Consider the following 16,911-nt stretch of genomic DNA (forward strand, 5'->3'; position numbering starts at 1 on the left):
AGCATTACTAGAGTTCGATCGAGATCTAGACATTTTACATAGGGAAAATAAGAATCTGATTACTCGAATTCAAAAAATGCAAAAGTAAAAGACAAAGTAGTCTGATAAATATGGAAAAATAGGATGTTGTTTAAAAATCTCAAAAATAATATGGAAGAATTCGTCAGAGTATGCAATATTCCCAACAGAAAAGTGTGGAATATAGAGGCTGAGCAAGTGAAATCTGTGGAATCTATTGCATTAACAGAGATCAACAACGGAAGTGGACAAGGTCCATATAGCTGCTGTAAAAGCAATCAAGCAAACACTCTTACATGATAACCTGGCATCACTGAGACAACACACACAAACTGAAAACCTAGGCTTATGGCTCAATTAGCTTGCTGCTGTCTGTATTCACAAGGTTAGACGATTCTGACATCAGCTGCTTTGAGTTGAGTTGATAGCTCATCATCGGTCGTAAAGGGCCTGAAAGCATGTATGGGCGATGGCGGGGGGTCACCTCTCGGAGACCTGTGGGCCGCCGTAACGGACACTGCACATCTTCAGATCCCTTGGCATCTCGACCTCTTTCAGCCAGGCGAGACGCCGGCCTTCTTGTTCGCTGCCAATGAGTTCAGTGCCCGTCACTGTCAGCAAGAAGACAAAATTTGTTAGTCTTCGATGACAGTAATCTCCAGTGAGCTTTTGAAAAATCTAATTAGCAGAGGCACCTTCAAGTGATTACCAACCAATGTAAAAGCCTTAGAAGAGCCAAATATCTTTGTGATGAAGCTGCATTACATTATTACTGTCCTAAAAGACGTAGTCTTTCTACCTAAAAAAAAGCGTAGTCTAGCCGGTTTTCGAACATTGTTTATCTACGAGTGGTTTCGACATTCTACGCTTCTAAACCCAGGGATGCGCAAAACCGTGTGCTAAGACTACTAACCATATGCACATGATGCAGATAGACTGTATCATAAACAAAGCCGGCCAGCTGAAGGTTGCTATTAAACTAACAGATCTCTTTCTCCATTCAGTGGGCAGCTCACAAGGCAAACTGCTGTTTTAGTGATGTAAAAGTTATACAAATGTTTCAACTTGCAATCGATGCCTAGGTCATCCTTCTTAATTAATCCCCTCGAATGTTGTTGGAAAAAAGGACACATGAAGTATTGACTATTATCACTCAAATCATGCCCTAAAATATGCTCACTGTCAAAATTCAGAACTGGTACCACGCCCATGTAGTATCCAGATTACATTTCTGAGATCAAAGTTGCAACTTACCAGGATGCTCGGAGTATGGAACATCCGTGTAGTACGTGCAGTCTCGGTCTTCTTCGATGGAGTAAGGGGGGCCAAGGATGTCAAGGATTGCGCACGGCGCGATGGCCCTGAACCTGTGCATGTTGCCCCCTGCCGTCGGGTACAGGACCGACGTGTCGCACGGCGCAGTGAAATCATCGTCCACAACCAGTTCTGCCAACCTCACTGCAAGCAAATCAACCGTCGGCGTTATAGCGCATTTGCGTCACAGGGCATTGGGCAGCAAAATCAGGCACTCCGGTGAAAATACATAATGCCTCAGAAACTCACATCGATCGTCAGGCGACGACGCGCCACTCTCAGCCGGATCAGGATCAACCCAGTCGTATGACTTTATATGCATTGATCCGAGTAGTAGTTTGCTGAACACTGTCATACCAGGGTGATTGTGAAGAGGGATGACCGCATTCTGCGGCAAAAATAGGATCACCATCTGCAGAGTAAAGAGCATCAGCAAGTAATTCATTTACATATCAGCTAGCCCATGCTTCAATTCAACTTGGATGTGCTCTTTTGCGCTGCCACTTACCGAAAATTTCTCTGATTTGTATATCGTTGTGTGTGTAATTGCTGGGTTTTGTTGTGCCACATCTCTCGCCCTGAAGAATGCCATGTCTGAGCTTAGACCAACATCTTCTGGCCTCATCCTATCTGCAGATAACACCACCAGCAACTAAAATTCAGTCAATCGAGTACCGCAGCATTTCTGTGACAAGAAGACACTCCCATTTGCACTTCATCTAAACATTTTGCAGGTACATATCATATTCAGCAGAGAGTAATGATGACACTACATAATAGTACTAACCAGTAAAGCTCAAGCAGGATGTGCCAAAAATTAATTCTAACGGATCATCTAATGAATAGCGGATGCTACAAATTTACACAAGAAACAATTAATTTCTAACCGACCATGGGACAAATTCAGCAAAATGGGCATGCTGCTGAACTAGCTACATACAAGATACAAGCAGCTCAGCTGAGGAAGTTAAATGAATGCAAGCATGTCAAAGTACTAGTAGCAGTATTAGTACCGGAACAAAGAGCAGAGAGGTGAGGGAGAGGGAATGCTCACCGAGGATTGCGCGGAGCAGGTCGACCTCGGAGGGCGCGGGGACGGTGCCGGGGCCCTGGAAAACGGCGCGGCACGCCTGGAAGAGCCGCTGCACGGCCGTCGGCCTCCTCGCGCGCCGCGGCCTCTCCCTCCCTGCCGCCGCCGCCATGGGCTTCGCCGCCACCACCCGCCTCCTCTTCGCCGCCGGCGGCACCGCGACTCCTGCGACTCCCACCTCCGCCCCCATCGATCGACAACAGAAAAGAATGGATCTTTCGTGCGAGAACAAGAATTCACAAGCTAGGCGATAGCCAGAGAGCAAGTTCTTGGTGGGGGGAGATGGTGCGGCGGGGAACAGAAAGATATATGCGCGCGCAACTGTGGAAGCAGGAAGGCGGTGAGGATAGAAACCAGGGGCTGCACCTGCACGGCCGCTCGGTGATGCCGATGATCGGTCGATGCTCATACGAGCGGGGGAGCAAATCCGGTGGGTGGGAGAGAGAGACAGAGATGGATGGAGAGAGGTGGTGTAGTAGCGTGGCGCCCGCCATTTTGGGAAGCGGAAAGCAAAACCACCTGCGCGGCACGACCAGAATCCACAGTTTTGTCGCGGAAACTACTACAGTACTACTGGATGCTCTTCTTCTATTCACGTGGGGTGGCGACTAGTATGCTGTATGCGCAATCGACCAAATTGGCCTCTGGAAATTCCAAGTACGAGTAGTATATCTATGCACCGTTGTTTTACAGTATGGCAATTTTCTCTATACACGCAATTCTTCCATCTCATGTTGACATCATCAGCACTAGCTATTGGACCGGAAAACACAAAATGATGTCCGGAGTATTTCAGAGGTCGTTAATCCGGTTAGCTGTTATAATTTACCAGCAAATTCTCCTGGAAAATATTTCTGTATTGTTATATTTTGTTGAAAGTACTTCATCGCCGTGGATTGTTGCCAGATTATATTAGTGGTCGCCATGTTAGCGGCGTGCAAATTACCATGGTAGCAGCATTAGGGATTCAAATTTCAGCAAACCATTGATGGAATTTCCAAAATTTTGGTGGGTTCCAAAATATAATTTTATTGAGATTTCCAGACTATACTCTGACCCAATTCAAAGTTATTTCAATTTTGTTTAAATTTGATGAAATTTGAACAATATATATCCAAAATAATCTCCAAACAATCGAAATTTTGGTGGATCCCGAATTTATCTCTTCCCTGTTTTTTGTCTGGCCATATATACTTACCACATAATTTTGTTTTTGTTTTAGGCGTTGAAAAGTTACACTGTTTGGGAGATAATATAAGTCTATGAAGATCCAAAACCAAAGAAACCTCGCTGAGCGTCATGCCTTAGAGTATAATTCTTGATGTGACGATCTAAATGCATGACACATTGCTCATGGTTTGGTTTACAATTCTATTCTACGAGAATGCACGCGCTTATACTTTTTATTTGTTGCTACCATGCAAAGGAAAATATAAGAAAGAAAACATAAAGCTAAGTTAGGTGATCCAATAACATAAGTTTATAGAAGTCTTGGTAACCCCATTGTTTTTTTAACAGAAGGCACGAGTGCCCAACTTTAAATTAATAAAGCCTTTTACGGGAAGAACAACAGCTTACAAACCATCGACCATACAAGCACAACAAGAAAGTAACACTAAGAACAGCTTGAGGTAGCCGGGGGTCTCATCCACGAGCAGCAGTGGAGTCTGGAGAAGCTAGTTGAAGAAGGATCTAGCAGTCTTGACGACATGGATTGCTCCTGGCAGCGGAAACTGCAATCTCACCTAGTCCATCGCCGAAGAAGGCTCGCTGCCTCCTCGTCCTCGTTCGAAGGACGTCGTACCGTCGGCCGATGGCAGCGCTCTCCCTGAGCCTAAATGGGAAATGCAGCCGAGACCCCCGATGGACCACCGTGCACGGCCAGACACTGCTAGCACATATCTTGAAGAGAGCCGCCTCGTAGTCCCGTCACTCGCCTCCGAGAAGAAACTACACGGGAAGACGAAGAAGAAGTGGGCGCTGCCATCCGTTGCAGCACCGCCCACCGGACACCTGTACACCACCACAGACCGCCAGCGGCCACAGACCCCCCCCCCCCCTTTCTCGCCCAAGGCCGCGCCTTCAGCAAGGACAGCGACACCACCGGCGCCGCCGCGGCCCAATGAAAGATCTAGGCTTTCACCCGGGGAGGTAGGGGAAGGGAGAGGAAAAGGAAAAAACCACGATGGCGCCCCCAAGGAGGTAGACGGCACGAAGGGCATCACAGCCGTCGAGACCGGCAAGCTGGTCTGGGATTTCTCCTGGTCGTCGATCCCTTCGCCAGCACCCCAGCCAGATCGAGAGCTGGACGCACCAGCCGTGGATCTGGAGGAGTTGGACGAGGCTGGAGAGGGAGGGGCTGGCGCTTCGGATCTGGGCACGGTGACCACGCGGACTACCTGGCTGAGAACAGCACCCGTCGGCACCGCGCCGCCCGCGCCGCCACGAGGCCAACCCGCACCTGCGAGCACCGCTCGCCGCCGAGCCGGTGTCGCCTCAGCAGACGAGGTCGCCGCCTCAAAACCGGAGCCCCCACCGTGGAAGCCGCCGAATAGATCGCCCTTCGCCTAAGACCCAGCCAGGGGCTAGCCGTCGGAGAAAGGGGAGACCATCGAGCATTTTCCCAGGTCATGGCGGTCCCGGCGCGGAGGTCCTCCACCTAGACAACGCGCGGGGGGGGGGGGGGCAGGGGCTCAGGTCCCCGCCGCCCCCTTCACCGGCGTCGCGGGCTTAGCCCAGCAACGTCTCTGGGGGCGACGAGGAGGGGAGGAGGAGTGAGGGGAGGCGGTGGCGGCGCGGCTAGGTTTCACCCCCTCGGTCGCATTGAGGGGGCGACCCGAGGAGAGTGAAGCGGTCTCCAACACAACACCAGTAACCCCATTGTTAACCATGGCCATGTCTTCCTTGAAACTCTTTCTGCATCTCTGTAAATACTGCTAGGTCAGATTCTCTTGAAGATGAATGCATTTCTGGTACTCCCTCCATACCAGATTAATGGGTAAATACGCACTTCCAGAAACAAGTTTGACTATTAATTTAGTTAACAAAATATAAGATATATATCACAAAAATTATATGATTGGAAACATTTTTGAATACGAATCCAATGGTATAATTTTTGGGGCATATATCTCATATTTTGTTGGCTAAATTTGTAATCAAACTTATTTTTTAAAGTGCGTAATTGCTCATTAATCCGGTATGGAGGGAGTATTTCAAAGTGTCCAGACACCAAGAATAGTCAATTCCATGAAGAAAGAGGGTTTCTTAGTTTTACCCTTGAGAGAACTACTCCCGGCTTAGCACGCGTCAGTGGGTGTGCTTGTCCAACACGGCCAAAGGTACTACCAGAGTACCATCATGCTTCTGCAAATTTGTAATTTTGACGTTGTAGACATTATCATATTTTTGTATAGACTTGGTCCAACATACAATACAAAATTTTGACATAAAATATAGCTAGAACGTCAGATAATCTGGAACCAGGCATGGTTTTTCCAAGGAAATTTTTTGGGATAAAGATTAGACTTTTGAGGAAATTGACTTCTAGTTCTATGATGATATATAGCAAAATCACCCAAAGTGGTCTTGAGATGCTGACGTAGTGACGTGACACGTTGTTTGTAGGATTGATCACTAGGGTGGTATATATCATCTGTATAGTGGATAACGGAAAATTTCGGGCTAAGATCTTAAATGGACTGGAGGTTCTGTGAGCCCTTTTATCATTATGCATGGCATCAATAGAAAGCAAAACCACCTCTGAGGGGCACGACCAGAATCCATAGTTTTGTTGCTCAAACTACTAGACTAGAATAGTTTTGTAACGACTGTGCAATCTCATGTTTGCGCCAGTACATATGCAAGTGGTCATCCATCCATCACATGTCACTAGTGGAAAACGGGGCTATAGGCTCGGTCCATTTGGGCCTTCAGTCCCGGTTTCCAAACCGGGATCAATTAGGCGGGACTAAAGGGTCCCCCCTTTAGTTCTGGTTCAAAGTTGCACCGGGTCTAAAGGCGGCGCCACGTGGTGCGGCCAGGGAGCTCGCGGGGGATGGCCTTTGGTCCCGGTTCGTGGTACGAACCGGGCCTGTGGTTCTCGCCGCGGCGGAGAATTGCTATTTCTCTGCCGCGGCACAGGTTTAGGCTGTAGCAGCGTTTCTCTGCCGCGGCAGAGTTTCAGCAATGCATATATATCATTCAAGAAACCACAAAATATCATCGTGAATATATATAGACATCGTCAACAGTACACGTAATGCATGCATATTTACAATATAGAGTCGAATCTCTTTACTAAATCTATTAGTTTCTACGAAGTTGCTCAACATATAGCTACGACCTTCGCATAGTGCTCTCCACCTGGGGTAATGACCTCGGTAAGAAAGAATCCCGCGATTTCCTCTTGAATTGATCATATTTGATCCTTCGTTATGAGAGTGTCCCGCAGGCGTATCATCTATATTTAAAAAAGGAGATCAATATATAAATGGAACTCAATACAATAGATGGTACTAATTAAGATTAATTGTGAAAATTTGTTATCGTACATGAGTGTGGTGTATACGGGCATCCCCACCCTTGGGACAGGACATGTCACGAATGAAGGTGCAGACGTAGTATCCACATAAGTTATTCCTGGGTTCCTGCCCCATACACTTTACGAAAAAATAGTTCGATCAAACTAATAATCAAGCATCGTATTGAAAGTAAATATCATATATAGAGTTTCACGGACATAACTATATATATAGTACTACTTACAGGGTAATCTTAAAATGTAAGCTCCGGTTTCCATTTACCCGGAATAGTATTGATGAACCGTTTCCAAGCCCTGCCCGGCAAAAAATAATGAGTAAATGAGTTATTGATTAGTTGATGATATCGTCGAATTAGAACAGATGAAGATGCCAATACGAAATTGATATTGAAATTACCTCTGGAGGATGGCAGCCATGTCCGCCCATTCCGCATGTTCTTTACGTTTCGAGTCCATGACATTTACGACTCCTTTGTGAAGATCAATGATTAGGAGAATAAAGTGGAATCTGCACAAGCATAGCTCAATGATTACGAGAATAAAGTGGAAGCTGCACAAGCATAATGTATGTTATATATAACACCCACTTGAAGTTGTAGGGAAAGAATATATCCTCTTTGTTTGCTTGCTTCACTAAAAACATTACCATGTTGTCCTCTGTGTCCTTGGGGTAGTCTCGAATCGTAACTTCATGAAGTGTCTGGGTCAATGAACCCCAGCTCGAGGAGCTTGCCTCTTTTGCATTCGAGCTTCTTCATTCTGCATAATTAAATGTATAGCGTACACAAAGAATATAGTGAGGATAATTGTTAGTGCAAATAAATGAGCTGAGCTACAGACTTAATTACATAAATAAATCATTTACAGGAAGTAGCAACTGATGACAGCTTTGTCGAGGGCGTCTTGATTGAATAACTGAAACAGTTCTTCTAACTTAAGGTTTATCTCCTCGTCCCCCCAGAAGTAATGCTCATCTCTAAGATACACCGTGAGGTAGCGATCACCTCTTCGACCAGGCTTTCAGGTACCATTCATGCAACCTTCGCATCTGAGTCCCTAGAAGCGCAAGCTCGCCAGGTTTGACGAGATCAGATCCGTATCTATACTTGTTTACGACTTGAGCCGTTGGATAGTAATCTTCGTACTCAACTGATGCTCCCTGAGCTCTAGCCTCCCGTTCGACCATCGATGCCGTCTCTGGATCATCATAGGGCTGCACGACGAAGTGGGGTATGGCCTGAATGTCCTGCTGTCCAAGCTGGGCGATTTTTTTTGCTTTGCTCGCTCTAGAGGACTGTCCAAGAGAGCGGTCATAATCAGCTCTTAGCTCAGGTCTCTTCATTCTCGTCTCGGCAAAGTGCTTCAATGTATGCGGTGGAATAAACATCTTCTTCGGTGCAAGAAACGCCTTTTGCTCTTCAGTCCTGCTCATGTGGTAACAACTCGGAGTCCGTGCCCTCATCGGAGTTGATGATCTCTTCGGAGCTGTAGGAGGTGCCGCGGTTAGCTTCCTCTTTTGCTTAGGTGGAGGCGGCGGAGTCTCCCGACGAGGAGGAGGAGGCGGCGGAGTATTTTCACGCGGAGGAGACTGCTCATGCACAGGGGAATCATCATCGCGCATAGGAGAATCATCACGCGGAGGAGAATCATCACGCGGAGGAGACTGCGCAGGTGGCGGAGGAGGCGGACGAGGTGGCCTGCTTGTTGGCTTCTCACCTGGAAACACAATGTTCTCCTTCCGCCATTGCACGGTGGTTCTACGGGCTTCTCCCAGTTCATTGATTTCCCCATCTTCACCTATAGGGTGCTCAAGCACCAACCCCTCATAATCTCTCAACACTTCATCCACCATCACAACAGCAAAGTCGTCTTGGATCGGACGGCAATGGTAAGACCTTGTAGGTAAGAGGATGCCGACCGCCGCCTTGAAGGATAGGTTGAAAACTTTAACATGCAGCTCACAAGGACGGCTCTCAGTGAGATCATCCACGTGGGGGTAGCGAGGAGGCTCGACCACTTGGTCATCATCATCATTATCCACCTGCTCAGTGGAAGCCACGCTGCTTTTCCGGTGTTGTTGAGATTGCAGCGGGACGATAGCATTGAGCAATGCAGGATCTACAGCCTGCCCCTGAGCCATCTGGGATGTAAGTACTTGGGTTACCATGGTTAATTGGGCTTTCATGGTGCTAAAACCCTCCTCTAAGGACGCTATGCGGTCTGTTTCCCTTGCCTTTCTCCTCTCATGGCTTTTATCAGGAAATCTCTTCCTTTCCGCAGGAAAGCCATACTTCCACGGAACGGAGCCTTCTGTGCCTCGTGTTCGTTCTCCGTGTTCTTTGTTCCCAAGGGCGCGTGTCAGCTCATCGTTCTCTCTTTCGGGCTGGAACCTCCCCTCCTCCACGTCCTTATGTGCTTGTTCCAGGGCTTCGATGGGAAACTTCAGATGAGCTTTCTTATAGATGCACTTCCCTGTTTCTGGATGCAACGTTCCCCCAATCCCGTAGAACCACTCCTTACACCGTTCGATCCAACCGTGTGTCCCTAATCTGATCCCTTTCCTGATCAGTTCCGCCTCAGCTGCCTTCCACTTAGGACGGTTAGCCCTGTATCCACCTGGACCCAGAATTTGGTGATATAGCTTCAATGCAGCATTTGCCTTATTTGTTTCCGACCTTTTCTTAAATTCTTCTGACTCCGTGCTGTACTTGACGAATTCGTCCCAGTGATTTTTTACCTTCTCACTGTCCGGAGTCTTGGCTTTCTTGATAAAGCCGCGCAATCTTTTCTTGTGGTTCTTGAATAGTTCGGCCATCTTCTTCTTGGCAAAGTTGCGGAGGGCCTGCTCCATCTTGGCCTTTTCAGCGGCATCCCCCTCTAGTACTATGTTGAAATGTGACATGAGCTTGGTCGAATGCTCGTCTTTGGCTACATCATCGATATAAAGACCTTGAGCTTCTTCCTCTGCAGACAGCACTAGTCCCTTCGGCTTGTTCCATTCTCGAACGGTGATCGGGACGTGATCCCTAACAAGCACTCCGCATTGAGCTATAAATGACTTTGCACTTTTCTCTGGAGCAATCGGTTTACCATCCTCTGCGATATGGGTGATGTCGTGCCTAACACCGTCATCCAACTTTTTGGCCGGGCCTCGCTTCTTCGACTTTACATAAGAAGTGCTCGATCCGGAGGGCTAAAAAAGAAATAATTCATAGTCAGTACAATTTAATTAGTTAATGCATCTAGTCGATCAACAGCGGCTTAATTAATTTATATACCTGGGTGATAACTACGGTTCCGGAGCCATTAGGATCTTCTTCCTCAATATTCTCTGCTCCCTCACCGGAGTCATTCAAAAAAGTTGCGGTGACATCGTCACCGCCATCATCTGGAATAACGTCGTCGTCGCGATCATCCAGAGTACCGTTGGCTATGAGGTCAGCCATGAAATTTTCTTGAGTTTCATCTCTCTGTCCCACCATGCTTTCTACAACAAGTTGCAAGCTATATATAGGAACCATCATATGATCAAATTAAGGATAATGCAGAAAACTGAAAATGGAGTTACATATGTAGTTCTTAACTAAGGATCGATAATATAGTGCTGAAAGCGAGATAGTGCGATTACATGCATACATAGATCGGGTTCATGTTTATTTAACCCTAATACATCAATCACTACTACAACCTCTCAACCGCGCCGACCGGGTCCTATAACGCGCCGACCGGGTCCTGAGCCGCGCCGGGTGATACGTCCCAAACGTATCTATAATTTCTTATGTTTCATGCTACTTTTATGATGATACTCACATGTTTTATACACATTATATGTCATTATTATGCATTTTCCAGCACTAACCTATTGATGAGATGCCGAAGAGCCAGTTGTTGTTTTCTGCTGTTTTTGGTTTCAGAAATCCTAGTAAGGAAATATTCTCGGAATTGGACAAAATCAACACCCAGGGGCCTATTTTTGCACGAAGCTTCCAGAAGTCCGAGGGAGAGACGAAGTGGGGCCACGAGGCGCAGGACGGCGCGGCCAGCAAGGGGCTCACGCGGCCCTGTTGTGTGGGGCCCCCGTGGCGGCTCTTGACCTGCCCTTCCGCCTACTTAAAGCCTTCGTCGCGAAACCCCCAGTACCGAGAGCCACGATACGGAAAACCTTCCAGAGACGCCGCCGCCGCCAATCCCATCTCGGGGGATTCAGGAGATCGCCTCCGGCACCCTGCCTGAGAGGGGAATCATCTCCCGGAGGTCTCTTCATCGTCATGATCGCCTCCGGATCGATGTGTGAGTAGTTCACCCCTGGACTATGGGTCCATAGCAGTAGCTAGATGGTTGTCTTCTCCTCATTGTGCTATCATGTTAGATCTTGTGAGCTGCCTATCATGATCAAGATCATCTATTTGTAATCCTTCATGTTGTGTTTGTTGGGATCCGATGAATATTGAATACTATGTCAAGTTGATTATCAATCTATCATATATGTTATTTATGTTCTTGCATGCTCTCCGTTGCTAGTAGAGGCCTTGGCCAAGTTGATACTCGTGACTCCAAGAGGGAGTATTTATGCTCGATAGTGGGTTCATGCCTCCATTAAATCTGGGACAATGACAGAAAGTTCTAAGGTTGTGGATGTGCTGTTGCCACTAGGGATAAAACATCGATGCTTTGTCTAAGGATATTTGTGTTGATTACATTACGCACCATACTTAATGCAATTGTCCGTTGTTTACAACTTAATACCGGAGGGGGTTCGGATGATAACCCGAAGGTGGACTTTTTAGGCATAGATGCATGCTGGATAGCGGTTTATGTACTTTGTCGTAATGCCCTAATTAAATCTCATAGTACTCATCATGATATATGTATGTGCATTGTTATGCCTTCTTTATTTGTCAATTGCCCAACTGTAATTTGTTCACCCAACATCTGCTATCTTATGGGAGAGACACCACTAGTGAACTGTGGACCCCGGTCCTATTCTTTACATCCGAAATACAATCCATCGCAATTGTTCTTTACTCGTTCTTCGCAAACAACCATCATCATCCACACTATACATCTAATCCTTTGTTTACAAGCAAGCCGGTGAGATTGACAACCTCGTCTGTTACGTTGGGGCAAAGTTCTGTGATTGTGTTGTGCAGGTTCCACGTTGGCGCCGAAATCTCTGGTGTTGCGCCGCACTACACTCCTCCGCCATCAACCTTCAACGTGCTTCTTGGCTCCTCCTGGTTCGATAAACCTTGGTTTTTTTCTGAGGGAAAACTTACTACTGTACGCATCACACCTTCCTCTTGGGGTTCCCAACGGACGTGTTGACTGCACGCATCAAGCTCTTTTTCTGGCGCCGTTGCCGGGAAGATCAAGACACGCTGCAAGGGGAGTCTCCACTTCCAATCTCTTTACTTTGTTTTTGTCTTGCTTTATTTTATTTACTGATTTGTTTGCTTCTTATATCAAAAACACAAAAAAATTAGTTACTTGCATTTACTTTATTTAGTTTGCTTTATTTACTACTGTTAAAATGAATACTCCTGAGAACACTAAGTTGTGTGATTTCACTAGTTAGGCTTAATGGAAAACAACAAAAATATTAGAGATCTTTATAGTATTTATCTTGAGTTAGGACATGATGTGTTTGAAGAGAAAATTAAAAAACCTATGGAACTTTATATGCATGATAATGCCAATGTTATTAGTATGAATGCTTTGAACACCATTGTTGCTAATGCTATGGAAGAATTTAAGCTTGGGGAAGCTGGTTTTGATGAGCATGATATTTTTAGTTCCCCAAGCATGGAGGAGAAAATTTACTTTGATGATACTTTACCTCCTATATATGATGATTACAATGATGACTATCATCCACCTACTATTGAGGAGAAAATTAATTATGATTATACTATGCCTCCTATATTTGATGATTATGGTGATAATGATAGCTACCTTGTTGAATTTGCTCCCACTACAATTAATAAAATTGATTATGCTTATGTGGAGAGTAATGATACTTTTATGCATGTGAATAAGAATGCTTTATGTGATAGTTATATTGTTGAGTTTGTTTATGATGCCACTGAAAGTTATTATGAGAGAGGTAAACATGGTTGTATGCATCTTAATAATATTAAGTTTCCCCTCTTTATGTTGAGAATCTTGAAATTGCGCTTGTGTTACTTTTCTATGCTTGTTGCATTATGCCTACATGATTTGTTTATTTACAAGATTCCTTTTCATAGGAAATGGGTTAGACTTAAATGAGTTTTGAACTTGCTTTTGATGCTCTATTTTGCTTCAACTTTTATTTCTTGGGAGTGCATCATTAAAACTGCTGAGCCCATCTTAATGGCTATAAAGAAAGCACTTCTTGGGAGATAACCCATGTGTTTATTTTACTACAGTAATTTTGTTTTATATTTGAGTCTTGGAAGTTTTTTACTACTGTAGCAACCTCTCCTTATCTTTATTTTATTGCATTGTTGTGCCAAGTAAAGTCTTTGATAGTAAAGTCAATACTAGATTTGGATTGCTGCGTAGGAACAGATTTCTTGCTGTCACGAATTTGAGCAGTAGTCCCTGCAGAAAAATCAAAAAAATCTGCCAATTTACGTGCGTGATCCTCAGATATGTACGCAACTTTAATTCAATTTGGGTATTTTCATCTGAGCAAGTCTGGTGCCACTTTTAAATTCGTCTTTACGAACTGTTCTGTTTTGACAGATTCTGCCTTTTATTTCGCATTGCCTCGTTTTGCTATGTTTGATGGATTTCTTTGTTCCATTAACTTTTAGTAGCTTTGTGCAATGTCCGAAGTGTTAAGAATGATTATGTCACCTCTGAATATATGAATTATGCACTGACCCTCTAATGAGTTTGTTTCGAGTTTGGTGTGGAGGACGTTTTCAAGGGTCAAGAGAGGAGGATGATACAATATGATCAAGAAGAGTGAAAGGTCAAAGCTTGGGGATGCCCCCGTGGTTCATCCCTGTATATTTTAAGAATACTTAAGCGTCTAAGCTTGGGGATGCCCAAGGATCCCTTCTTCATCGACAACTTATCAGGTTCCTCTAGTGAAACTATATTTTTATTCCGTCACATCTTATGTGCTTTACTTGGAGCGTCTGTTTCTTTTTGTTTTTGTTTTTGTTTGAATAAATCGGATCCTAGCATTCTTTGTTTGGGAGAGAGACACGCTCCGCTGTTTCGTATGAACACATATGTTCTTAGCTTCATCTTTAATGTTCATTGCGAAATTTGAACTACTTCATTCATTGCTATATGGTTCGAAACGGAAAATGCCGCATGTGGTAAATGGTTTAATGTCTTGAATAATGTGATACTTGGCAATATAGATCTTGTTTAAGCTCTTGCATCATGTACCTTGTACCCATTAATGAATAACTACATAGAGCTTGTTAAAATTTGGTTTGCATGATTGATCTCTAGAGTCTAGATATTTTCTGGTTGAGGTGTTTGAACAACAAGGAGACAATGTAAAGTCTTATAATAGTTACAATATGTTCATATGTGAGCTTTGTCTGCACCTTTTATACTTGAGTTTGCTTCAAACAACCTTGCTAGCCTAGCCTTGTATTGAGAGGAATTCTTCTCGTGCATCCAAATCCTTGAGCCAATAACCATGCCATTTGTGTCCACCATACCTACCTACCACATGGTATTTCTCCGCCTTTCCAAAGTAAATTACTTGAGTGCTACCTTTAAAATTCTATTCTTTGTCTTTGCAATATATAGCTCATGGGACAAATAGCTTAAAAACTATCGTGGTGAAGAATATGTACTTATGTGTTTTATTTCTTAATAAGTTGCTTGTTGAGCGGTAACCATGTTTCTGGGGACGCCATCAACTTTACCTTTGTTGAATATCATGTGAGTTGCTATGCATGTTCGTCTTATCTGAAGTAAGAGAGATTTTCATGATCATATGGTTTGAGTATGCATACTGTTAGAGAAGAACATTGGGCCGCTAACTAAAGCCATGATTCATGGTGGAAGTTTCAGTATGGACAACTAATCCTCAATCTCTTATGAGAATTTTAACTGTTGTTGAATGCTTATGCATTAAAGAGGAGTCCATTATCTGTTGTCTATGTTGTCCTGGTATGGATGTCTAAGTTGAGAATAATCAAAAGCGAGAAATCCAATGCGAGCTTTCTCCTTAGACCTTTGTACAAGCGGCATAGAGGTACCCCTTTGTGACACTTGGTTGAAACATATGCTATGCAATGATAATCCGTGTTAATCCAAGCTAATTAGGACAAGGTGCGAGCACTATTAGTATACTATGCATGAGGCTTGCAACTTATAAGATGTCTTATACATAACACATATGCTTTATTACTACCGTTGACAAAATTGTCTCTTGTTTTCAAAATGAAAAGCTCTAGCACAAATATAGTAATCAATGCTTCCCTCTGCGATGGGCCTATCTTCTACTTTATTGTTGAGTCAGTTCACATATTCCTTCTATCTTAGAAGCAAACACTTGTATCAACTGTGTGCATTGATTTTTACATATTTACCTATTGCACTTGTTATATTACTTTGTGTTGACAACTATCCATGAGATATATATGTTGAAGTTGAAAGCAACCGCTGAAACTTTATCTTCCTTTGTGTTGCTTCAATGCCTTTACTTTGAATTTATTGCTTTATGAGTAACTCTTATGCAAGTCTTATTGATGCTTGTCTTGAAAGTATTATTCATGAAAAGTCTTTGCTATATGATTCATTTGTTTACTCATTATCTTCATCATTGCTTCGAATCGCTGCATTCATCTCATATGCTTTACAATAGTATGATTAAGATTATGATAGCATGTCACTTCAGAAATTATCTTTGTTATTGTTTACCTACTCGAGGGCGAGTAGGAACTAAGCTTGGGGATGCTTGATACGTCCCAAACGTATCTATAATTTCTTATGTTCCATGCTACTTTTATGATGATACTCACATGTTTTATACACATTATATGTCATTATTATGCATTTTCCCGCACTAACCTATTGACGAGATGCCGAAGAGTCGCTTGTCGTTTTCTCGCTGTTTTTGGTTTCGGAAATCCTAGTAAGGAAATATTCTAGGAATTGGACGAAATCAACGCCCGTGGGCCTATTTTTGCACGAAGCTTCCGTAAGTCCGAGGGAGAGACGAAGTGGGGCCACGAGGCGCCGCCACAACAGGCGGCGCGGCCAGCAAGGGGCCCGCGCGGCCCCGTTGTGTGGGGCCCCCGTGGCGCCTCTTGACCTGCCCTTCCGCCTACTTAAAGCCTCCGTCGCGAAACCCCCGCACGGAGAGCCACGATACGGAAAACCTTCCGCAGACGCCGCCGCCGCCAATCCCATCTCTGGGATTCAGAGATCGCCTCCGCACCCCCGCCGGAGAGGGGAATCATCTCCCGAGGTCTCTTCATCGCCATGATCGCCTCCGGATCGATGTGTGAGTAGTTCACCCCCGGACTATGGGTCCATAGCAAGTAGCTAGATGGTTGTCTTCTCCTCATTGTGCTATCATATTAGATCTTGTGAGCTGCCTATCATGATCAAGATCATCTATTTGTAATCCTTCATGTTGTGTTTGTTGGGATCCGATGAATATTGAATACTATGTCAAGTTGATTATCAATCTATCATATATGTTATTTATGTTCTTTCATGCTCTCCGTTGCTAGTAGAGGCTCTGGCCAAGTTGATACTCGTGACTCCAAGAGGGAGTATTTATGCTCGATAGTGGGTTCATGCCTCCATTAAATCTGGGACAATGGACGTAAAAGTTCTAAGGTTGTGGATGTGTCGTTGCCACTAGGGATAAAACATCGATGCTTTGTCTAAAGATATTTGTGTTGATTACATTACGCACCATACTTAATGCAATTGTCCGTTGTTTACAACTTAATACCGGAGGGGGTTCGGATGATAACCT

The 16,911-nt window shown here is 44.5% G+C and overlaps 1 protein-coding gene across 1 annotated transcript; it reads right to left on the reverse strand.

Annotated features, from left to right (window-relative positions):
* Positions 1 to 209: 209 nt before the first annotated feature.
* LOC124655836 (plant cysteine oxidase 2-like) lies at positions 210 to 2,612 on the reverse strand. The gene is made up of 5 exons (XM_047194670.1): positions 2,387 to 2,612; positions 1,841 to 1,962; positions 1,582 to 1,744; positions 1,273 to 1,476; positions 210 to 629 (listed from the first exon to the last, which is right to left on the reverse strand). Exons 1-5 carry the CDS (start codon positions 2,610 to 2,612, stop codon positions 499 to 501), a joined length of 846 nt encoding a protein of 281 aa, XP_047050626.1. The 3' UTR covers positions 210 to 498.
* Between the last annotated feature and the right edge of the window lie 14,299 nt (positions 2,613 to 16,911).

The sequence above is a fragment of the Lolium rigidum genome, chromosome 5 (genome assembly GCF_022539505.1).
Source record: "Lolium rigidum isolate FL_2022 chromosome 5, APGP_CSIRO_Lrig_0.1, whole genome shotgun sequence".
NCBI classification, from domain to species: domain Eukaryota; kingdom Viridiplantae; phylum Streptophyta; class Magnoliopsida; order Poales; family Poaceae; genus Lolium; species Lolium rigidum.

What these genes read in the sequence shown, in the direction of transcription:
- LOC124655836 (XM_047194670.1), bottom strand. Translation starts at nt 2,612, where the DNA reads ATGGGGGCGGAGGTGGGAGTCGCAGGAGTCGCGGTGCCGCCGGCGGCG. An exon ending in CCTGCTCCGCGCAATCCTCG is followed by an intron (nt 1,963 to 2,386) that starts GTGAGCATTCCC and finishes TGTTATCTGCAG; the next exon opens with ATAGGATGAGGCCAGAAGAT. An exon ending in ACAAATCAGAGAAATTTTCG is followed by an intron (nt 1,745 to 1,840) that starts GTAAGTGGCAGC and finishes TTTACTCTGCAG; the next exon opens with ATGGTGATCCTATTTTTGCC.